Source organism: Mustela erminea, chromosome 17 (assembly GCF_009829155.1).
Source record: "Mustela erminea isolate mMusErm1 chromosome 17, mMusErm1.Pri, whole genome shotgun sequence".
Classification (NCBI taxonomy): Eukaryota; Metazoa; Chordata; class Mammalia; order Carnivora; family Mustelidae; genus Mustela; species Mustela erminea.
The window spans coordinates 13,499,920-13,525,454 of record NC_045630.1 but is presented as its reverse complement, the minus strand read 5'-3'; the positions used below and the strand labels follow the sequence as shown (position 1 = coordinate 13,525,454).

Here is a 25,535-nt window from a genome sequence, read left to right as displayed (position 1 = left end):
CCCTATGTTTATTTCAATATTATTTACAATAGCCAAGATACGGAAGCTAGTACCTAAGTGTCTATCAATAAATGAATTGATAAAGAAGACATGGTATATATACATATACACATACACACACACAATGGTATATCATTCAGTCATAAAAAAGAATGGAAACTGGTCATTTGTGACAACACGGATGGACCTAGAGGGTATTATGGTAAGTGAAATAAGTCAGAGAAAGACCAACACAGTACAATTTCACTTACATATGGAATCTAAAACACAAAACAAATGAACAGACAAAACAGAAACAGATTCATAAATACAGAGATCAAAATGGTGGTTGCCAGAGGGGAGAGAGGTTGGGGTGAAGGGGATAAAGAGGTACAAACTTCCAGTTATAAAATAAGTAAGTCACAGGGATGTGAAGTATAACACAGAGAATACAGTCAATAATATTGTAATAACTTTGTATGGTGACAGACGGTAACTAGCTTCATTGTATTGATTTCATAATCTACGTAAATGTTTAATCACTATGTTGTATGCCTGAAACTCCTATCATATTATATGTCAACTATACTTCAATTTTTTTAAAAAAATCTTTAAAAAAAAAGTAGAATGCCACAAAACTTAAAAACTTGACAGTAAGGATGTCACATCCTTAAAGCACTTCCCTTTCAGAACGTCTAAATCATGATGCTCACTTCAGCTAAGTTTCTCAGAAGACAGAGGCTGAATCATCATACCCACAGTACCTATTTTTAAAAATGTTTCTTGAATTAAGCATGCCTATAAAATTTCCAGATAATTACGGCTGGACTGGTATTAACCAAAGACGACTCTATTAATAGCAGCAGAATCATGATCAGAAAAGGTACGTAGTTCAATGGCAAAAAACAAGTACAACTATAATAAGAAAAAGCATCAAAGAAAAAAGGAAAGAACCATAGATACTGGGTAATAACAATGAACAGAAGGCACCAGAAATGTGACTAGATGGAATGTCTGAGCTCAAAGGCCAAAGGAGGTAAAGATTTACAAGGGTTTGTGGATCCCTTAATGCTTCGTAGGGGAACAAAATGAAGTAATGGTATCTTCAAAACTAATGGTTCTACTGCTACTGACCTGCTGTCCATATTCCCCAACTGCTTCTCACCTAAGGAAATACAAATACTTTCTTTTGTAATTATGAACCAAAGAAACCTCTTGACGTTGCGTATATTTCAAGACATCATTATATATCATAAATTGTTAATATAAGTATTTGTTAAAATTAAAGAATTGTAGCAACAAGCTTTTGATGGCCACTTCATTCTGTCATAAATGCCACTGATATTACTACACTATTGTGTATCTGTTTCTTGTCCCCAGATCTCAAGGCATTGTGAAACATGCCAAATATCCTAAAGAAAGGTATAAAGCTCAGGGAGTACAGCCTGAAGAAATCACTGTTCCACATAAACTACAAGCCAGTGGAGGATGGATAATTTCAAATCATCCAAAAATCTTCCTCAATCAAAGAAAGGATCAGTAAGGTTCAGTCCAGAGACTAAATCCACATAGTAATTTGAACAAGGAAAGCTTAATATAAAGACTATTAAACAACTGTTAACTTATTAATTCTAAAGAATACCCCCAGGGTAAAAGAAAGTACCAAAGGAAGGAATAATCTAGAAGGGGGAACCCCTCTCCAAAAGTTGGGATTGGGAGAACTGTTTGTAGCCACTGAATGGAGAGAAGTTAGCTGGGTTCCCTAGGCCAGAGCTGGTCCATGGTTGCCAGGAAAGCAAGAAAGACCCTTCCAGAGTTCACACAGGACAAGACTGGCAAGCAAGCAACAAGAGAGAATCACAGTGCTGGGAGCCCACTCACAAGCAAGGTAACACAGGCCTGGGGTACACAACTTTCTGGGGCAAAGGCAGGCCAAGGCTGGCAGAGAGGTATGCAGAAGCAAAGAGGGCATCAGGAGCCTGCTCACCTATAGAGCAACGAGGTCTGGAATCCACAGTCCCCCCCCAGAGCACAGGAAACCACCTTCAGGGAGTCAGAGAGTCAGAAGCCCACTCTCCACTAGGTCTGGGGTGCCTTGGTGCACACAGTCAAGAGGCTACCAAACTAGCAGGGGATGTAAACTTCTCAGTGGACTACATTTAGGTGTGTAGCTGAGGCAGAGGCCTCTGGCAAAAATGTAGTAGAACCAAAAAGAAAAACAAAATCCATAGCACACTGGGAGGTGGGAGAGAAGCCCCTTACCCTCCTCCAGTGCCTCTCCATCAGCCTCTACTCTGAATAGCATACTCACTGTAAAAGAAAAATATTTAAAGAGTCCAACCCATTAAAGCATTACAGAAAATGAAAGAAGAGACTTGAAACTAAGAGGCACTAAATGGATAACTGGTATCATTTCTTAGAATTACCAATGTAAAAGCCCCAAGAATTCCAGGCCTATCCTAAAAGGCAAGAAATTCCCCAGAGTCAATGAGAAATATAGCTAGTATCAGAACATACTCTATAAAGTCATTTTACAAAAATCAACATGGCACAGAAATAGGTATTACTATAAGAATAAATAAATACCATAAAAGAAAAACTTTAAATTAGTGGCAATGCATAAAAAGTTAATGCATAATGAAGATGGTATCAATTTCACTGGGAAAAATATTTATTATTTAATAAATACCTCAGAACAGATGTCTATCCAACTGAAAGACACAAAATGAAGTATCATCTAACATCTCATTCAAATATAAATTCCACGTGGATATTTTTTTCCCACATGGATATTAAAAAGAATATTTTAAGCTCCAAAAATCATCTTACAAGCAAATGGAGGAGTTGGGGAACATTTCTAATCAAGACCAGAAAGCCAAAATCTGAGAGGGTGGAGGGGGCAGCAAGAGAACATCATATACTGACGTATGTATGCAGATGTGTATGCGGATAGAAGAATGTATAATGTACACAAGGTACAGCAATGCCTCGTGTTTCCTAACACTAGGTGCTGAAAGAATGTTAGAAACAACTCCTACTGAGCCTGCCTGCAGCCCAGATAGTGGTCTCTGTGGCAGCCAGGGTCCAGCCAGAGAATGGAACCCCCGCATGAAGAATTGTTAACTGTTTGCACAGGACTAACTGCTCAGAGGCAAGAACAGAGACCTCTAAAGAATACCCTATGGCTGAGGGAGAGAAACAGAGGCAATAGTTGGAAGAGGCACCTCCCTCCCAAGACTGCAGTTTACATCTCACTGGAGATACTGTGGCTCCAGCGAACAGAACGTGAGAAGCGAGCGCCGTTACCCCAGCGAGAGCTGTTCTATAGTAGGAAGGGCCAAAGCTGACCGACGAGAACCTGCAGGCCCGGACTAACAAGCAGGAAGCTCTCTGCCGTGGTGCCAGCACGCCAAGAGTGGGAGGCAGGGAGCTGCAGACGGAACTGGCAACAGTCCGCTAGAGGGCCACATACCCCCAAACACCACTGGAGGTACAGAGCAACAGCAGCAGGGTACTAGGAAGCTCCATGCCTCAGTCTGCTGTTAAATTTTGTGAAGCCATGAATCTAACAGCTATCATAACATAGCCAGAGCCACCACCCCAAAATATCTGTATCTGGCCTGGCTGGGTGCCTCAAATCATAACCACTTTACGTGATAAGAAAAGTATCGGAAAAAACGCACAAGAGGCACCTGGGTGGTTTAGTGGGTTAAAGCCTCTGCCTTTGGCTCAAGTCACGATCTCAGAGTCCTGGGATCAAGCCCCACATCAGGCTCTCTGCTTAGTAGGGACCCTGCTTCCCCCTCTCTCTCTGCCTGCCTCTCTCCCTACTTGTGATATCTCTCTATCAAATAAATAAACAAAATCTTAAAAAAAAAAAAATACACCAAGTATAAGCTTTTAAAAATCCCCAAATTTCAGAACTATAAGAAAAACTCAGTATCATTTCTTCTTGTGCTCCTACATGGTTTTGGGGTTTTTTTAATTTGCTTGACTGGCTGGCATTGAAGTTGGTGTGCAGCTGTTTCATAGGAGGGAAGAGCAAATGAATGCAGAGCTAACGCGCCTACACCGGGAACATGAAGAAACAACCTCAAGGGCTTGCTGCCTGACCTGAGCCATCTTAATAAGGGCTTCTGACATCACCGTACAGTATTTCAGGGTTTACTACATATACACAATTAGCCAATCATCACTGCTTAAAATCACAATTTCAAAATAATCACTTACCAAACACTATTCCTTTGGCAAATGGAGGAAACAATTCTGAATGTCGGAATAAGTTTTTGTGAATCTGCCATAGTTCTTTGTGTAGTTTCTTAAAGTCACTGTATCTCTTCCATACGATTATCTAAAGAAAAAGAAAAATCAAATGTGTCTCTCACAGTGAAACTATGTAGGCTCAGATATCTGAACAACAAAAAGTCTTTTCAGGAAAGTGCCCAAAATTGTCATGCAAAGGCAAACAAATATATGTTCTAACCAATCTGGTTAACTGGCTGAGATTAAATAATAGTATTTGATTTATAAAGCAGCAACTCTTTCTCTAGCTTTTCTGCCTTGGTTTTTAAATTTCATTTTACACAAGTAGCGTTTTCTTGGAAAAATATTCAACCTGGTACAAAGAGGGTCTATACCACCTAAAATGTCACTTAACCTCTTCAAAAATCAATTACTATTGGCCAGGAAATGAGCTAGATGTCAAAATACATATACTCTCTCAAAAACAGCATGTTTATAAACACAAAATACACAACTTTTTTTGGGGGGGGGGAGAAAAAGAAAGAATGCACACACAAGCCCAGGGGTGGGGGCCACACAGAGGGCGAGGGAGAGAAAGAAAGAGAATCTCAAGCAAGCTCCACACTCAGCACATAGCCCAAAGCAGAGCTCAATCTCACAACCCTGAGACCATGACCCAACCTGAAATCAAGAGAGTCTGAGGCTTAACCGACTGAGCCATCAAGACACCCCTAATATACACCATTTTTGGAAAAGATTTATTTATTTAATGAGAGAGAGAGATCATACATGTGGGTTGGAGAGAGAATGTCAGGCAAACCATGCTGAGCACAGAGCCCAACATGGGATCTGATCTCACAACCCTGAGATCACGACCTGGGCTGAAATCAAGAGTAGGATGCTTAATCTGCTGAGCCACCCAGGTGCCCCTAAACAATTTTTAAACATAAAGTACCTACACAGCCTAAAAGGATAAACTAAATAACACTGAAGAAGACATGGCTGGGCAGCAAGTAATTAACCTTAACTTTTACATTTCATAAATCTTATTTCACAAACCTCAGTTTAAAGTAGTAATAAGGATTTCCGAAAGCAAGATGAATCCTGAACAGAATACCATTAAAACTAGTATATTTCAAAACAGAAAATCAGTCATCTAGATTACATATCACAAAAAAGTTTACCTCCATTAATCTGAATTACTGTTTAATCTTATTCAGATTAAATTACTGTTTAACCTTATTCAGATTAAATTAGGAAAACTTCATAAAGAAAACAGATTTGACATATGACTTTGATATCACTGATTTTCACTGATTCAGTCTCCACTAAATAGGATATAACTGAGTTTTAAATTCCATTACCTGGTATATTAAGGTCTTTGCTTCTTTAAAAAAAAAAAAAAAACTAATTACCTCACACTTCTAACACACAACAGAACATAATGCTAATAATAAGCAAATCTTAGGCCAAGCAGGTAATCAAGTGAGATTTAAGAGACTCGTGTCAAAAAATTTATTCTCTGTAAAAAGTAAAAAATTATTAAAAAAAAATTTATTCTCTGGATATAGGAAATTCTTCGCTAAACTTTGCCATATACACCAAAAATTCTACCATGATGAGCTTCTTATTTTTACTATAATTATAATCCTAGAAAACAAGTCAGATTATAATATGAATTAATTTAAACTGCCTCCTTCCAAGGCTTCCTTTTATTCATTCACTCAACAACAAAAATAGTCACTGTTTATTTTCATGTCCCTACTCTGTGCCAGGCTCTGTGTTAGCACAGAGGATGAAGAAACAAGAAACACAGACCCAGTCTAAGTGGGCAGGACAAGCCAACACAGTAACTGTGTCGACAAGGGAAGCCCAGGAGTGTTAAGAAAGGAGCACCTATGGAAGGTGTTATCTTAAGTAAGTCTACTGAAGGCAAGTAGTGATCAGATCAACAAAAATAAAGAGAGAGAGGGGACTGGAGATGAAGTGTTTATTTTTTTTTTTTTTTTTTTTTTTTTAAAGATTTTATTTATTTATTTGACAGAGAGAGATCACAAGTAGGCAGAGAGGCAGGCAGAGAGAGAGGAGGAAGCAGGCTCCCCGCTGAGCAGAGAGCCCGATGTGGGACTCGATCCCAGGACCCTGAGATCATGACCTGAGCTGAAGGCAGCGGCTTAACCCACTGAGCCACCCAGGCGCCCCTGGAGATGAAGTGTTTAAAAGGAGAGTGAGATGCCAAATATAATCACTAGAATTGGGGCTTTTGCAATTGGATAAATAGTGGTGCCATTCTCTAAGGTGAAGAAAAGGAGACAGGGAACTTCTAAGGTAAGAACAAAGTTCAATTTTAGACATATTTGGCACAGGTTTGGGGTTCAAGAGAGCGAACTAAGCAAGATGTATTCATTTGCTAACTACCAGCAGAAAGGTGGCAATCACTCAGGAAGGCTTTTCTCAGCATTTATAACAAGATGAGGAGTCTAAGGACAAAATAATGGGGAACCCTAACATAGAGAAATCAGCCAGAAGTAAGGAAGAGGAAACCAAGTGCAAAGTAGGTGTTTAAAAAGCTTGGTTGTGCCATGAGACAGACCACTTGGATGGAAGAAAAGATTTTATTTTAAAGTAAGTGAAAAAAATAAAATAAAATAAAATGTAAGTGAATGAGGCAAAAGGTAATAGTAAAGAACCAACAGCTCCAGTTAAAGAGCAAGAGGAACCAATAACTAAGACAGCCAAACCAATACCTAAAAAGTAAATGGTCTCAGGACAGTGAGATTACAAGTGATTTTAATTTTCATATTTTTTGCTTCTCTGTAATTTCTAATTTTTGATACATGAAAATAATTCTGTCACAGGAGAAAAAAACAGTGCTATTTTTATATTTTTAAAATAGATCAAATTGTGGTGGTACCATGCTGCCAAAGGCTTAAGGAAGAAATGGGTGATGAGCTTGCGAAAGTAACCTTACATAAATGCCATCCTTAAAGCCATTATAAACTAGAAACGAGAGCTATGCAAAAGACTAGTCCACGGAAACAAATCTGCCGATAAAATTTCTATTCTAGTTAGGGTCATTTTTAAGTAAAGGCAGAGTTAACTTCAGGGACAGAACTTAATAACTTAATCACAATAGCGATAATAACAACACGGTCTATAAACTAGCATACAGTCTTTCAGAGTAAGAATTAGAGCCTCCAAGGTGAGACTCCTTTTTCATCGTGCCTAATTTATTCACTCACATCCTTCATCTTCTCAACACTGGAACTATAGAACCAAAATAACCAAGAGCAAATATAAACCCTCAAGAAATGCAGAAAACCAACACATCACAAAATGTCACCACCTACTGCCTCCTTTTCTTCATACTCCTTTTAACTGTGGACATTTCTAGAAATCTTCAAAATGGAAAAGTGAGCAAAAGCACATTTCCATTACGTTAGCAGTATTGATGTTTATAACTGGACTACACAAAGTCCCAAAAAATGCACGCAAAAATTATTTTCTCTAGTAATTCCTTCCTACTAGAAAAAAAAAACAACTGTGTAACAACTACTGTTCTATGAACCAACTCCTACAAAAATTTCTTAAACTCATTAAAGTTACTTTGCATAAAATTCCTCAATTAAATATTAATTCAGTGACTGTCCCATATATACTATGAATTTAGTAAAAGCTTAACTTTCATTAAATACATTCCCTTAAATAATTTTTACACAAAATAAATGTTTACCTTTCAGATAATTTCACTTAATGATAGCAAAAACCTGTAGCTCCTATAAACTAAACCACTCAATTTGTCCTCTCACACAGTATTTTAAAGTTGCCGGATCATCTTTTCTTGCAACCGGCTCGCCTACCATATTTGCTTTCAGATTTGCTTTCCAAGAGCCTTTTCTTTCCCTTGACACATTTTAAATGTTCTCAAATGGTTTTTATCAAACTATTTCATTTATTAAATGACTTAACAGATTTCTGACGTGATACATAGAAAGTTCTATTTCAGTTCTTCTTCTCCCAAATTTCACCAGTGAAATCTACTACCTATAGAGAAACAGAGGTATAGGTTACGTTTTGAAAAAGGTACGAGAGGAAGGGCACAATATTTCTAGTTCTTTCTTTAACCTTCTGCAGGTGTTCGTGCTTTAGAGAAACTACTAAACCAGAGGCCACATTAACTGTTGGTATCCCCCTCAGAGTTTCCCATGCTGTTCTTTTTTTTAAGATTTTACTTATTTATTTGACAGAGAGAGAGAGAGGGACAGCACAAGCCGCGGGAGCAGCAGAGGAAGAGGGCGAAGCAGGCTCTCCGCTAAGCAGGGAGCCCTATATGGGGCATGATTCCCAGGACCCTGAGATCATGACCTGAGCCGAAGTCAGATGCTTAACCGAATGAGCCAACCAGGTGCCCCACCCCATGCTGCTCTTAATAAATAAAAATTTAGAGGGAATTTTTGAAGGGTAAAATTTTGTAAAAGAAATCTATCCTGGATAATTTTAAATTATTTCCTCCATGTGAATAGGTCAGCACTCTTAGAAAGAAAACACTGCTACCTGGCAGGATGTGCCAAGGTGTGTGAACACATTTCTAAAAGAAAACCAACAATACATCTCCAGTTTTATAAGGATAGCATATTATTAGCCCTATATTTAGTTAGACTAACAGGACATCTTCTAATCCTCAGTAGCTCTTGGGAAGCCTGACTAAACTCTAAAGCGGTACCTACATGAGTCCCTGAATAGGAGAGAAAGTGAAAGGAAAGGAAATGGAAACAAACTCCAGGTGGCACATTTCTCTCCTAAATGAGAATTCCAACATTTGAAATACATGAGAAGCCAGAGTGTTACAATTTCAAGGTTATTTTATATTTCAAGAAGCTGGCAAGACAGAAGACATTTTTAAAAATTTTTATACCATTTCTAACAAAGAACCATGCAATCATCTAACTAAAGGACACTTACAAGAGTTTTCTGATGAATGGCTCACCAACAGTTGTTATTATAAAAGAGTTTTCCCCAAAAAAGGATTAAGGAAATGGCAGAGAGTATGTTCATGGATAAGTTGGTTCAGGATTCTCCCTGGAAAATGGGAACATCAAGCTACAGACTACAGCATAGCAATCAGACAATGTATTCAAAGGAAACACAACCCATCTTTAATTTTAAGAGTTGTAAAATTTCAAAAGCAGAACAGCCTGTACTGGCTATTAATTCAACATAATTAGAAGAACTCTAAAGAAAGTCCATACTAGCCAACTGACACTTAAGTAGAGAGTACTTAATACAATGGTGCAAATTACTTTCATTTCCATTTTGGAAGGATACAGATATAGAAATACATATATCTTTTTCTTCCCAAATAACTGTATTACAATATCGTCTTCCTGGTTATTGAGAGGGAAAAGTGAGATATCTTAAAACCCCTAAGAAAAATAATATGAAATCTTTTAAAACTGTGTTTTATTGAACTCAAAACAAATACTGGATCAAGTATAGCAAGAAATGCTAATGTATAAAAGTTCAAATATTATCTAAACCTGATGCCATACACTCAAACCAACCAGTACCAAACAATCCATTTAAATGTACAATCAAGCCAGGTTTGTTAAGTAAGGAGTAGTGGGGCTTGTTAGAAAATATATACTCCATCTAAAGACATTAAAATTCAAATGGGGGCAAAAAACTGTTGCAGAATTAAGACTGCCAATTTATAATGTCTTTTTTAAACACTTTAGTAAGAAAAAAAAAATCCCTAACATGTCCTTCTAACACGGTGTAAATGAACAGGGACCAAAATGAAAGTAAATCAAAAAATGTTAAAACAAGCCAGCTATCGCTGTAGCTACTATCCTTACTGGATAAGGAATCCTAAAGGTATATAACAAACACGAAGTAATTACAAATAAAGAATTCCATAGTTTTAAGCAAAAACACACAAGTTGGTATAATTTTAGAGAGACAGAGTTGTAGCAAAACAACTACAAATTTAAAAAAGAAACACTATAGCCAATATCTATACCCAAAGCAGTTTTCCAAGGTGTCACATGTCAACTCAATATAAAAGTGAAGGTATACAGGGCCCCATAATTTATTATGATCTTTAAAATTAATATTAGTTACCAAATGCTCTTTCCTTTTTATTAAAGTTACCATGATTTTGAAATAGATAAGAGCTCTTAATACTAAAATCCTACGAATGTTAGTTATCAGAAACACTATCATGTTACTAAATAGCACTATAATTCCTTAAATCCTTCCTTGTATAACTTAACACCTATTAAGCTTAACCCGTACTTAATAGATCTGAAAAGGCAACTTCAGCTGCTGTTTCGTGAGCTAAAGATAATCTCTAGGCAAACACATAAATATGAAGACAGACATACCAACAATTCTGTTTCCTCAACAAAGCATTTAATTAAATTTTTGTCAAATACATAAAATAAAATTTTCATATGTATAAGTGTGTTACCTCCTGGACATCCTCTGGATTTCTTCGTGACACAACCTAAAACAAAACATACATAGAAATATCTCATCATTACCAAAATTTAAAATTCCATATTTGTATAATTAATTTCAACAGTATCTGACTGAGAAATGAATTTGTTTAAAGGAAAATAAATACTGTATTATATCACTTACAAAGAGTTCAGCTATATAATAACTTCACCAACTGAAACACATGCTAAAAAAATTAAGGAAAAAGCAGCTAAAAAAAGAGGCCACACACTAAAGTTCACGCATTACATTCCTAAGAGAACACCCTGGCTTCCCTGTTACCTGACACAGTTCTAACAAGCTTGTCTACCCCCTTCCCAAGCTACATATAAGGTAGAAGAAAAAAAGCAGCTATACCCGAAGTATGCAAGGGATGATTCCATATTATTTCTTACAACTGTACATAAATCTACAATTCGCTCAATAAAAATTCCAATTTTATAAAAAGCAGCCACAATGCTCAGACACACCAACAACCAACCAAGCCACCCAGACGCCCCAGAAATAACCGATTTGATTATGATTTGTCATTTACAGGCTCAATGGCTCAAGGAGTTCTGTGTGCCGCTGCTACAATGGTGAGTAGGACAAAGCCCTGCAATCGCACTTTCACGGACCTCACAGTCTAGTGATATGTGTAAGGGGGTAGCGGTTGAGGTGAGGAAGAAATGCAAAGTGGAGGAGGAGGGCTGTATTTCCCAAACTTATTTTAGTATCTCCAAGAACACCGATGTGCTAAGTAATGCGTCAGGAAGCACTTCGTACTAGACATTTCCCTGACACTGGATGCTCACTGTCCAGACCACACTGTCATCCCAGAACCCATCAAGAAAGGGGCGCCCAGGGCGCCTGGGTGGCTCAGTTGGTTGAGGGCTGCCTTCAGCTCAGGTCATGATCCCGGAGTCCCAGGATTGAGTCCTGCATTGGGATCCCAGCTCCATGGGGAGTCTGCTTCCCCCACTGACCTTCTCCCCTCTCACGCTCTCTCTCACTATCTCTCTTTCAAATAAATAAATAAAATCTTAAAAAAAAAAAAAAAAAGGAAAGGGGCGCCTGGGTGGCTCAGGTGTTAAGCGGCTGCCTTCGGCCCAGGTCCTGATCCCAGGGTCCTAGGACTGAACCCCTCATCGGGATCCCTGCCCTGTGGGAAGCCTGCTTCTCCCTCGCCCACTCCTCTGCTTGTGTTCCCTCTTTCGTTGTGTCCCTCTCTGTCAAATAAATAAATAAAATCTTGAAAAAAAAAAAAACAGCTGAGTGATTCAAGACTTTTAATGTTTTCATGATAATAAATTATTCACAGTATAGAAAATACAGAAAACCAAAATTTAAGTATTCTTAAACTACCCAAGCAAAGGTCTTTAAGTTTCCAGGAACTTCTCTTCACCCTCAAATACTTCTCATGTAAAGAAAAAGAGGATTTTACTCAGGTGGAGTTCAGAAAATTAAATCAAAACCTACTTGCCAAGTATTAACTATCCCTTTCCCCAAGAGCATAAGCAAATCTTAGTGAAAACCATGCCTGGAAAGTATAAGACTACACTTTCCTGACTATCCTTTTTCCTCCTTGGTTCTTTTGCTTCTCTTCTGCAGGTTCCTCCTCCTCCTTCTATCCCCCAACAATCTGTGAGCATTCCAAGAATCAGTCCTAGACTCTGTTTCTTAGTCTCCTTTTCAGGATTAAGAAAGAAAGTCTATACTGGTGCTAATACTGTTCAAGGTACTGTGCTAGGCATGGAAGAGAAAAAAAGCCTGACTTTGTACATTTATACTTACAAAGCATTTTATTAATGATTCTATTTTATCCCCTCAACAACCTATGAGCTAGGCAGGAGTGGTTATTTTAAGTCTCCCTTTTACCAATGAGGAAACAAGAGCCAGAGATTTACATAAGGTTATATGACTCTTCCCCTTCAGATTTGTCGTTAGAACTTGGATTTCTTTTTTTTTTTTTAAGATTTTTATTTATTTGACAGAGAGAGAGAGATCACAAGTAGGCAGAGAGGCAGGCAGAGAGAAAAGGGGAAGGAGGCTCCCCACTGTGCAGAGTCCAATGTGGGGCTTGATCCCAAGACCCTGAGTTCATGACCTGAGCCGAAGGCAGAGCGTTTAACCCACTGAGCCCCCCAGGCCCCCCTAGAACTTGGATTTCTGACTCCTGGCCCAGTGCTCTTTCCAATATACTGTACTGTATCCCTCAAATTATCTGTAATATTTTCAGAAATAATTAAGTTTACTTACTTGCACAAACCCTGCCACCCTCAGGTTTTATTTATTCTTTGACTTACTCATTCAAGAAATAGGTGTGCCTACTCCAATTCTAGATACTGAACTGTAACAGAGAATACACTGGATCGGATTTCTACATCACTATATTATAAAAATATCATCACCTGGCAAATACATTAGCAAGTTCAATCACTTGGCACCCCTCTATAAGAGATTCAGTATTCCCAATTATATAATCTTATTTAAATAGTTAAGAATGTGTCCCCTGAGATGGAAATCAAAAACAAAAGGTGAGTTAGGATAACACACATTGAGCCCAAATGTCCTACTCCTTCTAACTATGTAATTCTCTTCAGCAGGAATATAAATTGGTGAAAAATAAGAATATCAATCAGAAATCTGAAGAAAGAATAGGATCATAATGAAAATGAACAAATTGAGCCCTCAGACCCAGATTTTGATAACTCATAAATCTTTATTAGCAATTATTTCAACAAGTAACATCAACTCTAAAAAAAAAAAAAAAACTAAATTCCCTCTGATATAGGTTGCTAGCTAGCATTTAGTAACATTTTTTCAGGGTGAATTTCAGTATTTTGTCATAAAATTCATCCAATAAATGCCAGAAAATGGAACTTAAAGCAGTGCTTTCTTTTGTTTAAATTTCATAAATTTCCACTTATAAGCATTACCTATCACTTATACATGTATCGTACAGCCTCTTGGTATAAAGAATTGTATCACCAGGTCATCTTCAAAATTATTACCTAAAGCAGTGCTTCACAAACCATGCAGTACAGAATATCAATATTCTTTAAAATCAGTGCTCTCAAAGGAAGGGCTTAATGATCAATTCAGTAAGAGATATTTTTGAGAGCAGAATTTCTCAAAGTCTTTAATACATTATCATGCATAGCATATCTTCAAAAGGAAAATATGTAATATCTATCCAGTCAACTTTTTATTTTTATCATATGTTATTTACTATTACTTTATTTATCTAGTGCAACACCCACTAAATTTGGAATACAGCTGGGTAATGCTGCTGCAATGTTTATAGTCCATCTGTCCCTGTTAATGCCAACAGCAAATTATGAATTTACTTAAAACAAATAAGGGCTTACAGTGAAGGTCACTATCTCTTACTGTGCAAAGAAATTAAGTCCTCTACTTCATTTAATCACCACAACAATCCTGCCTGGTAGGATGAGATAATCAAGCCCAAGAGCATATAGTCACATACTAATAGTACTCGTATCATTCAGTTACAGGTGAGACTAGATCTCAGAACTCCATGATTTAAAACAAAGGACTCCCGAGCGCCTCAATGGCTCAGTTGGTTAAGCGACTGCCTTCGGCTGGGGTCATGATCCTGGAGTGCCAGGATCGAGCCCTGCATCTGGCTCCCAGCTCCATGGGGAGTCTGCTTCTCCCTCTGACATTTTCCTCTCTCTCTCTCTCTCTCTCTCTCTCAAATAAATAAATAAGATCTTTAAAAAAAAAAAAAAAATACCCCTTCCAGGACACAACTATATCAGCCCTTCTAAAGATTAAAATTCCAAGTATGCAAGTAATATTCCTGTTGCCTGTTAGGTAAACCCATTTTGTCCTTTACAGAGAAATTTAAATTGACCAAAAATAGCAGCTGAAGAAGTGCTTTGGCAGAAGAGAAGAAGCTAAGAAGAAAGAGGTCTGATTACAGGCTCTGGTACTAGCCATGAACTGCTTTTTGCCAGTTCAGTAATAAACCAAAGAGAAAGCAACCTTAAAATGAGTCCTCTTTCCTATCTTTAAAACAAAGACCTGAAGGGGACACCTGGGTGGCTCAGTCAGTTAAGTGTTTGCCTTTAGCCCAGGTCCGGATCCCAGGGTCCTGGGACAGAGTCTCGCATCAGGCTCCTTGCTCAGCAGAGATCTGCTTCTCCCTCACCCTGTAGCTCTCCAGGCTTGTGCTTGCTTTCTCTCCCTCTCTGGAAAATAAATAAATAAAATCTTAAAAAAAAAAAAAAAAAAAAGACCTGAAGTTAGGGCTTGGACTAGCTCAGGCCCATAATAATCAACAGATCAGGGACACATGGGTGGCTCGGTAGGATAGGCCTCTGCCTTTGGCTCAGGTCATGATCTCAGGGTTCTGGGATCGAGCCCTGTATTGGGCTCTCTGCACAGCGGGGAGCCAGCTTCCCCCACTCTCTCTCTGCCTGCCTCTCTGCCTACTTGTGATCTCTGTCGAATAAATAAATAAAAATCTTAAAAAAAAATAATAATGATAATCAACAGATCCTAACAGTCATTAGGTCCTGTAGATAATTTTCAGTTTTATCTTAGTATTACCAACTTTCCTTAAAAATCAAGTCTAAGGGGCACCTGGGTGGCTCTGTAGGTTAAAGCCTCTGCCTTCGGCTCAGGTCATGATCCCAGCGTCCTGGGATTGAGCACCGCGTCAGGCTTTCTGCTTGGCCGGGAGCCTGCTTCCCTTCCTCTCTCTCTGCCTGTCTCTCTGCCTACTTGTGATCTCTGTCTGACAAATAAATAAATAAAATTTTTTAAAAAAATCAAGTCTAAAATACTCATTTATCTAATTACCATCATAATTATGATTTGAAATCACCCTCTTAACTCAGATTCACACAAAACAATTGTCTTCTTCAGAAGATTGAAAGAGAACTCCTGGAAAACAGAACTACAAAAATCAGTCAAATCTATTATATCGCTTACAAAAAAGGATCACAAAATTAGTACCTTTAGAATCAAGTACAAATTAGTTAAATATAAATTTTAAGAAGCTACTTTTATGAACAATTTATTACAGTCAAATCTTCTGATGGCTAGTCAGCTACCAGTCTGATAATAGAGCCAAGAGCATAAAGGGTTTACAAAAGTAACATTTTTTTAAAACTAAGTGTCAAGATACAAATAACCAAACATGAAAAAAAGAGGGGAGGGGGAACATGCCCTCTCTTCATCTCTCAAAGATACAACTCCCCAAATATGGGATGGGAGTAAATGGATATAAAAAAATGTAGGGCTATGGGGCGCCTGGGTGTTTCAGTGGGTTAAAGCCTCTGCCTTCGGCTCAAGTCATGCTCTCAGGGTCCTGGGATTCTCTGCTCAGCGGGAAGCCTGCTTCCTCCTCTCTATCTGCATGCTTGTGACCTGTCTGCCAAATAAATAAATAAAATCTTAAAAAAAAAAAAATAGGAAAAAAAGAACGGCTGTACTACAGTGAACATTTCCCATTGTGGTGATGCACACAGTTCTGATTTTCACACATTTGACTTTCATAAAATCTATACTTTCATACAAACATATTTACACGTGTAAACTGCATTTCATGCAAACACACATGCACGCGCACACACATACACACACACACCCTCCGACAAGAATAATAGGTACCTCAAAGTGCCCAGTTCCCGTAGGCAAGTGTCCTCCTAGCAAACCCAACCTCCCTCCTACCCCATCACCTGCATCTCAGTTCCTCTCCCTCTTTTCCCTGCAGAGCTGCAGGTGTCACTGGTTGGCAAGAATATTTGGGTTGGTTAATTACCCGCCAGCCAGGTAGTCTGGACCCAAGAGACAGCACCTGCACACACCATAATTAGATATTTTACAACACTGTTTAGCTCTCTGGAATGAAAGAATTTCCACAGAAGACAGATATATCAATGGGAAAATTTTTGACATTCTACTCTCTAACAAGTTTTTATAAAAGTAGTATGTTGAAAGGAATGATTGCTTTCTACATCATTAAAATCCCAAAATCTAAAGAGAGAATAAAGAAACTATAACAGCAAGCTACCTTTGGATATTCAGTAAATGTTAAGTTGTACTTCTCTCTTCAAATTTACCAACTGTAATGGCACTACTCTAAAGTAAACTGTTTTCCAATCTAATTTCAAGGAAAATCAAAATCATTACTGTTAAAAGTTTGCAGTTTAACACAAAATCGTACTATCTGAACATTTAAGTTGTCAACACACAAAATGAAAACAGAATTGGCTTACATTTTTTAAAACCTGCTTCCTAGGGGCACCTGGGTGGCTCCTTCGATTAAGCATCCAACTCTTTGATTTCAGCTCTGGTCATGTCTTCAGGATAATGACATGGAGCCCCACCTAGGGCTCCACTCTCTGTGCAGAGTCCGCTTGAGATTCTCTTTCTCCCTCGCCTGCCACCCCTATCCCTGTTCACATCCTCTCTAAATAAATAAATAAATACGATCTTTATTAAAAAAAAAAAAAAAAAGCCTGCTTACTAACATTTTTCCCATACAGCAGGATCCCTGCTGAGCAGAGAGCCCGATGTGGGGGCTTGATCCCAGGATCCTATATGATCATGACCAGAGCCGAAGGCAGACGCTTTAACCCACTGAGCCACCCAGGCGCCCCGTGAATATCATACTTAAAAGAAAAAGACTGAATGCTTTCCTCCTAAGAACAGAACAAGGCAAAGATGTTCACTTTCACCACTCTTGTTCAAGACAGTGTGGTATGAAACAAAACACAGAATCCAGAAACAGATCCACACACATACTACTGATTGATTTTTTAGAGAGATGCAAAAACAATTAAATAAAAAAAGGGCTAGCCTCTTAAAGTGTTTTGTTGCAATCAAACATCCATATGCATTTTCTACCTAAACCTCACACCTTATACAAAAATAAACTCAAAATGGATCACAGAGCTAAATGTTATATGCAAAACACTAAAGCTTCTCAAATGAAACACTGGGGGGAAATTCTGTGACCTGGGGTTAGTAAAGAATTTTTAGATATAATACTAAAAGCACACTTCATATAAGAAAAAAGAGACTTCAACAAAATTGAAACTTTTTGCTTTGTTTAAGGCAGTTAAAATAATGAAAAGATATGCTATACACTAGGAGAAAACAGATACAATCACATATCTGACCAAAAAACTTACATCCAGAACAAATACAAAATCCCAAAATTCAACAGAAAACAATCCAATAAAAAATGGGGAAAGACGATCTCAAAATGTTAAACACTAGATGATTCTATTCATACAACATTCTCAGAGAGACAGAAGTAGAGTTGTAGAGAGCGGATCAGTGGTCATCAAGGGGCTAAGAGGCGGGGAGGAGAGTGTGTAAAGGGACAGCAGGAGGGAGTGTTTGGGGATGATGGAATTGTTTCCTGATGATGGTGGTGGTAGATATTTGAGTCTACTGTGTAAAAATCCACAGGTACATATAACAAGATACATACTGATTTTAAAAGGAACGCTTAAAAAGAAAAATGTTGCCTCTTTCCAGCCTTCTCTCAAATCCCTGCTATCCTCCAGCTCTGTGCTAGGCACCATGAATACAAAGTTAAAAAGGCAGTCTGCCCTCAAAGAAGGAAGCAAACAAGTACATTAAGATAAAGGCTTTAAAAGAGGAATATATAATACACATGGAGTTCCACACCTAAGAAAGGCTTCCTGGGAAACACAGGGCAGGAGCTGACACTTCAGATGAGTATTGATAACAACACAGAGACGAGCATTCCAGGGATGCCTGGGTGGCTCAGTTGGTTAAGCATCTCCCTTCAGCTCAGGTCATGATCCCAGGGCTCTGGGATCAAGTCCTGCATCAGGCTCCCTGTTCAACAGGAAGTCTGCTTCTCCCTCTCCCTCTGCCATTCCCCTTGCTTGTGGTCACTCTCTCTCTCTCAAATAAGTGAATGAAAATGTTTTATTAAAAAAAGTGGACTTAAGTATTCTCACAGCTTGAAAAAACACCCAAATTGCTTTACGTATGCACAAGACTTGCACACTGAAAATTAGAAAACACTGCTTAAAGAGCTAAAAAATGGAAGACCCATGTTCATGGATCAGAAGATTCAAAATTGCTAAATATCAATGTTGCTAAGACATCTTCTTCTGTAGAAGCTGATCTGTATTTGCAACACAATGCCAATCAAAATATTGGTAGGCACGTCCTCAGAATTTGTCAAACTGATTCTAAACTTTATACAAAAATGCAAACAATCTAGAACAGTCAAAACAATTTGGAGAAAGAGAACCTAATTTCCAGATGTTAGTATAAAGCTACAGTAAATAAGGTTGTGTGTCATCAAGAAAAATGAAAGCAAATGTCTATACAAAGACTTCTATACAAATGTTCATGATAACTGTATTCATAAGAGCCAAAATCAGAAAAAATCCAAATGCTCATCAACAGAATAGATTAACTGTAGTATAACCATACAATGAAATACTGGTCAACAATAAAAGAGAATAAAAGCACACAACAAGGGCGCCTGGGTGGCTCAGTGGGTTGAGCCGCTGCCTTCAGCTCGGGTCATGATCTCAGGGTCCTGGGATCGAGTCCCGCATCGGGCTCCCTGCTCAGCAGGGAGCCTGCTTCCCTCTCTCTCTCTCTCTCTCTGCCTGCCTCTCCATCTACTTGTGATTTCTCTCTGTCAAATAAATAAATAAAATCTTAAAAAAAAAAAAAAGAAGAATCTCAAGTAATCATGCTGAGTTAAGAAGCCAGACCAAAAAAACCAAAATGCATACTGTATGATTCCTTTTATATCAAATTCTAGAAAATACAACCTAATCAATCTATAGTGACAGAAAACTGATCAGTGGTTGCCTAGAGATAGAGTAGGGAGAGGGAACTGAATGCAAAGGAGCATAAGGGAACTTCTGCAGTGAGGACGACTATGGCAGTGGTTACACAACTATACACATTTGACACAACTCATCAAAATGCTCACTTAATGGGCGCCTGGGTGGCTCAGTGGGTTAAGCCGCTGCCTTCGGCTCAGGTCATGATCTCAGGGTCCTGGGATCGAGTCCCGCATCGGGCTCTCTGCTCGGCAGGGAGCCTGCTTCCTTCTCTCTCTCTCTCTGCCTGCCTCTCAGTGTACTTGTAATTTCTCTCTGTCAAATAAATAAATAAAATCTTAAAAAAAAAAATGCTCACTTAAAATTGACGAGCTTAGCTGTACATAAAGTATGCTTCAATATAAACAAAATGTAGTCATAAGGCAACACTGCCATTTAAAAATTAAAGTGTATCTTTTGCTTTCCAAATTCATGGAAAGAATACAGGCCAAGAATTACCATTCACTTAATGAGGTTGAGAAATATGTATTACAGGAAGAGTTTTGTAAATGTAGCATGATGAAACAACCAGAAACATCACTAATGGCTCTTTTATATCTGTGTCGTCTTTAAAGAATCAAAGGAAATCTATAAAAGAATTTTCTAATTCTTAACAGAAATACTTACTCCAGATAAAAAAATTTCAGAAACAACACAGGATTAACTAAGAAATCTGTTAGCAAGCCTGAAACCAGCCATAAGGTAATTCAATCCCGCTAGGTTCCAGAGAAATGCAAAGGTTTTAAAAGATGAGGGCTCTTACGCTACCTAAAATTTAACAGTGGTATTTCCCATGATTCTACTTCTACTTCTGCATAAAGAATGCTGTAAGGTCCAAGAATATAGGGACTATTCCTTATGACTAGAAGTAATCACCAGTAAGAAACATTAAGAAGACATCCCTAATCTTTACCTCATGAAGTTCTCTCAAGGGAGCACTACTTACTTGGTTAATTCTCCTGAGGGAAGATGTTTTTCTCCTTAAGTTTCAAAAAATAATAAATATTTCACTTGTTTTATAATGTCAATTATAGTTCTTTTTTAATAGTATATCTCCATGTGGACCCTCATCCTTAAAACTGAAAAAACAAACTCTGTACCAAAAACAAAAAAATGAGGAAGCAGCCATTTACAAGGAGAAAAAAGACAACGTAAGCAATTTCCCAGTTCAAATAACCACAGCAGTATGTAGCATGCATATTTTACAGATCTGGTTACTTCTAAGGCAACATGCTACTTCATATTCTTATTTACATGGTCATAACTGTTGTCATAAAAATTAGTTCACAGCTTAAGAAAAGATATTTGAGACGTAAATTAGGTTAACCTTTCCTTCTATGAAGTAAGACTACAATTAATAATCATACTCAGTGTTGGGGCACCTGGGTGGCTCAGTGGGTTAAAGCCTCTGCCTTCGGCTCAGGTCATGATCCCAGGGTCCTGGGATCCAGCCCCGCATCAGGCTCTCTGCTTAGCAGGGAGCCTGCTTCCCCGTCTCTCTCTGCCTGCCTCTCTGCCTACTTGTGATCTCTGTCTGTCAAATAAAAAATAAAAAATAATAATAAAATAAAATAAAAATCATACTCAGTGTTTCCTATTCAATGAAGATCCACACACATGCATACCTTCAGGCCTTTATGGGCTCTATTCTTCCCATTCACCCTTCTACCTATGATGCCCTTTTCATCCCACTTGTCTGGCTTGGCCATCTATTCCCTGATCCCATGAGCCAGAGCTATCTCTCGTTCTTCTGAAATCCCATAGCTCTTTTATGTAGTCTCTCACAACATTCAACATTTTCCATCTTGTACCTCACTTTTTTTTTTTTTAAGATTTTATTTATTTATTTGAGAGAGAGAGAGACAGAGAGCGTAAGTGGGGAGGTCAGAGGGAGAAGCAGTCTCTCCGTGGAGCCGGGAGCCCAATGGGGGATTCGATCTCCTGACTCCAGGATCATGACCTGATTCGAAGGCAATCGCCTAACCAACTGAGCCACCTAGGCATTCCTTGTACACTTCTTTAAGCCCAGTTAACTCTCTTCTACTGTGAACATCCTTGAATGAAAGGTACATGCTTTCTTCAGCCTTGTATTCCTCATAGTACTTAGTGCCTAGAACTAAACATTTATTGGGAGTGCTGCCTAGAGTGGGGAGGAAAACATTCAACAATATTTTTTTCAACGCTGTGCGCCATACATTGCCATAGGTGATACAAAAGGAAATAAATACCAGTGATAGAGACCTACTATAAATCTACTAAGAGACAAAGACATGTAAACAGATTAATACAGTATAATTATGGTGTTATCATAAGGAATAAATACGGTGCTGTGAAGGGAACACTATATATGTTGAAAACTGTTCTAATTCCATAAAGAATGTAGGAAACTGAGTCTAGATTTTGAAGGGCCCAATAAGTAGAAAGGTTTCAAGAGTGGTATAATAAGGGTACCTTAATTTTCATCTGAAAAATTTTCTTAATCTGAAACTAACATGCCCACCTATGTAATAACCTTATTTGCATAGCAGGACAAGTAATAAATTTCACTCAATTCTCAGTACAACCCTCTGAGAGAACCAGGCTTGGTCTTATCTTTAAATAAATTTGCTCCTCCCACCTTCTCACATTTGTCTGAACTGTAGGCCATTTCCATAAACCATGTACCACCTTCATGCCCCAAACTCTGTTTATCTAACTTTTAAGGTTCTTCTCAAATCCTGCTTCCTGAGCTCTCCAGCACACAGGAATACACCATCCTCCAAATGCACGTTGCACTATTACTACTATAATGTATCTCTTTTTTAACAACTAATGACAATGATAAAGTTAATTCTTAACTTTTTATATAACTTGGAGTTATGCAGTACTGGTCTCAAATCCCACATGTGCACCTGCCTTTTGATGTAAAGTTGGTCAAGTTATGAAACTTCCTTGAACGTCAGTTTCTTCATCATTAAAACTGGGATTCTGGGGGCGCCTGGATGGCTCAGTGGGTTAATCCTCTGCCTTCAGCTCAGGTCATGATCTCAGGGTCCTGGGATTGAGCCCTGCATGGGGCTTGCTGCTCAGCAGGGAGCCTGCTTCCACCCCCCCCACCCCCGTCTGCCTTTCTGCCTGCTTGTGATCTCTGTCTATCAAATAAATAAGTAAAAATCTTAAAATAAATAAATAAAATAAAAGTAGGATTCCATTGGATAATATGTACAACATGCCTAATATACACACATACTCATATATACATACATACGTTACAAACATTCAGACTTATTTTTGTTATTCTTTTCCAAGAAGGGAGATGCACTCCCAGTAGAATTTCTCCTATGTCTCTTACCACTGCCAATCATGAAAATCTCGGCCAAAAAGACACAGCCAGACACAGAGGGCCAGGCTGGTGACCCTAACAGTGACATCCTTCTCAAGAGTCTGTCTGCCTCACTGCAAATCTGACACTGTATGAAAGGTCAAGGGAAGAAATATTTTTTATTAGATAAATCAAATAATACATAAATTAGTTTTCCAATCTACACTATCCCGGGGAAGCAAGCAAAACCACTTCTGCTGATTTCAGCCTCAGAAAGAAAGTACTATTGGGCTAGTGTCTGAGTCATCCATTAAAACCATCAACGCCTGCCCCACCCTGGAAAGAAGGCACTACGCAACCTTCTATAGCAGAGTCTGGAGCATCCAATACTCAGTCCCTACGCCAGCCTTCCAGAAGTCCCCACCGCCGACGCAAGTCCAGGCACTGGGCACACCCAGTCCCACCCCAGGCTCTGACCCGGGGTCAGGTACCCCCAAACCAGGGTCCATACTCTAGTCCCTCATGCCCCAACTCAGGGTTCTACGCCCGTCCGACATGGGCACTCACCCGGGCGGTGACCTTATACACCGTGTAGCCCCTTGGATGTCGCTGAGGCTCGGTGACAGTGTAGAAACGGGCCAGGTCGGCACCTCGCTCCCGGGGAGAGGTCATCCTCCCGCCGCCTCTGCCGCCGCCGCTGGCCGGGGACCATCAGGGCAACCCGGCGCCGCCGCGGTCCGGGCTCCCCAAACAGCGGCAAAGCGGAGAGGGGGCGGTGGCTCCACGGCGACCGGTCGCTGCGCGGCTCTGCTTCCGGTTCGGCAGAGAAGCTTCCGGGTCAGGCCGCTTCCGGCGTCCTGGGGGAGGGAAGACTCCACACTAAAAGCTGACCCCCGAGCCCGGCTTGCGCCTGGCAAGGAGACAAGGATCAAGTGGTCGCACCGCCGCTGTCGTCACTGCGGAAGCTGAGACTTCTCCGCTTAGTCTCTGTGCGTTAGCTCCGACACCTTCTAGATGTTAAGAGCGCTGTTAGAGCCAGGACACACAGGTGAGACCTTGGCGCTCCGCACCCTCGCCCAGCCCTGCCCCTCCCGTGTACAAACTTGGATGGAGCCCTACAGGGATGGAGGGAGAGCCCAGCAGAGCATCTTCTTTCCTTCTTCGCTCACGGCCTATCATTTTAAATACCCACAGCACCATCTGAACTGCGACAGACATAACTTCCTTCTTTCGAAAACAAATCCCGTCCACCTGCGCACTTGTCTTTCAACCTCCACAACAGCCCTCAACCCTGTATCAATCTTAAAATTCATCCCCTCGGATTCTAAAAACTGGAAATTGCGTCTAACTGGGGGAAAAAGAAAAAAAAAAAAAAAAAACACGATCTCTGAAAGCTACTATGAAGAGAGAGTTTCCCGTTCAGTTGGTTGCTATCCGGTGTTTGGCAATGCCTTTACCTTTCTTGATCAGGATTTTCTCATTCCTCTTAACATTCGTTCCAAGTCTTTGCTAATCTCCTCAGTTCTCAGTTCCTCTTATTGTTTTTCTCGACTTTCTTGGAGGGGAAGGAGGAAGGAGCCTTTAGTACAAACACTTTAATCTTACATTTCTATTCTGTTAAGAGATGTGGACATATCCCTTCCTCACTTTTTAAGACTAATCACTCTGCCTGTGTGCTGAAACCCATCCCCTTTTGCAGACCTAAAGGCATTGTTCCATGAGTGACATCTAAACTCTGCTTTCAGTACCTTTAATCTCTTCCTCACCACTGACTCCTTCTTCTCAACCTGCATATGCCTCAATCTATCGATCACTCATTTATTAAACCTGAATTCACATACTTTGTGCCAGACGTTATGCTAATTAAGCACTGGAGTTACAGGGTCTCTGCTGTCAAGTCCTACCTAGTAGGAAAAAACAATAATTAAAACATACTGTTTTAAGTACCATGACAAATGAATTTATGGAGTGCTGTAGAATACATTATATTCAGAATGGAGGGTTTTCTCATAGAGGGGAAACTATGGTTGAATCTTGAAAGAGAAATAGGAATTACTAGGCTGAGATAAGAGTAAAGGACATCATCACATTTGCCTTTTTTCCTCCTTTCTTTCTACCCCTCGTTGTCAAGATTGTCTAAGTTGTTTTTAAAATAATCTGCCTCGGGGGCACTTGGGTGACTCATTTGGTTAAGCATTTAACCTCCGCTCAGGTCATGATCTCAGGGTTCTGGGATCAAGCCCTGCATCAGGTTCTGCACTCAGCGGGGAGTCTGCTTGTCCCTCTCCCTTTGCCCCATCCCCTGCTTATGCTCTCTCTTTCAAATAAATATATAAGAAATGTTTTTTAAAGATAAATAATTTGCATCAGTATTCACACATTTATACATTTTATGAAAATCACACATCCATTACCATACTAACTTCAATCTGCCTTCACTACTATACTCCTACTATGAAACTACTTTAAAAAAATTTCTAATGACCAATATTTTCAGAATTCAAACATTTCTGGCCATTTCCACCTTTTCAAAACTCTTTTATGTCCTTAATATATGAGTCAGCAATCTCCTTGCTTTTTCTTTTATGCTCTGAATCATTCACTCCTTTTTAGTCTCCTTTGCTGATTTCTCCTCCTTTTAGGAAGATTTAGTGTTCCTTCTGTTTGGGATTTTT

At 39.2% G+C, this 25,535-nt stretch overlaps 2 protein-coding genes across 8 annotated transcripts in view; one reads left to right on the top strand and one right to left on the bottom strand.

Annotated features, from left to right (window-relative positions):
* Positions 1-24,415, bottom strand: part of RPS6KC1 (ribosomal protein S6 kinase C1) — a 177,885-nt gene extending 153,470 nt beyond the window's left edge. For 5 of the 7 annotated variants that reach the window (XR_004279901.1, XR_004279903.1, XM_032316994.1 and 2 more), the window contains exons 1-3: positions 23,428-23,710; positions 10,691-10,726; positions 4,210-4,330 (exon numbers count right to left, since the gene is read on the bottom strand). Coding sequence is in view for 4 of the 7 variants with exons in the window: in XM_032316994.1 (XP_032172885.1) it covers positions 4,210-4,330; positions 10,691-10,726; positions 23,428-23,532 (262 nt within the window). In the remaining 3 variants the exon portion in view is untranslated. Of the gene's footprint in view, positions 1-4,209; positions 4,331-10,690; positions 10,727-23,427; positions 23,718-24,317 lie in introns of those variants that run through there. The other 2 variants (XM_032316993.1, XM_032316995.1) reach the window with 2 other exon arrangements.
* ANGEL2 (angel homolog 2) overlaps positions 23,731-25,535 on the top strand; it is a 33,335-nt gene continuing 31,530 nt past the window's right edge. The window contains exon 1 of the mRNA XM_032317006.1: positions 23,731-23,908. Within this exon, the coding sequence (XP_032172897.1) occupies positions 23,875-23,908 (34 nt within the window). The 5' untranslated portion in view covers positions 23,731-23,874. The remainder of the gene's footprint in view (positions 23,909-25,535) is intronic.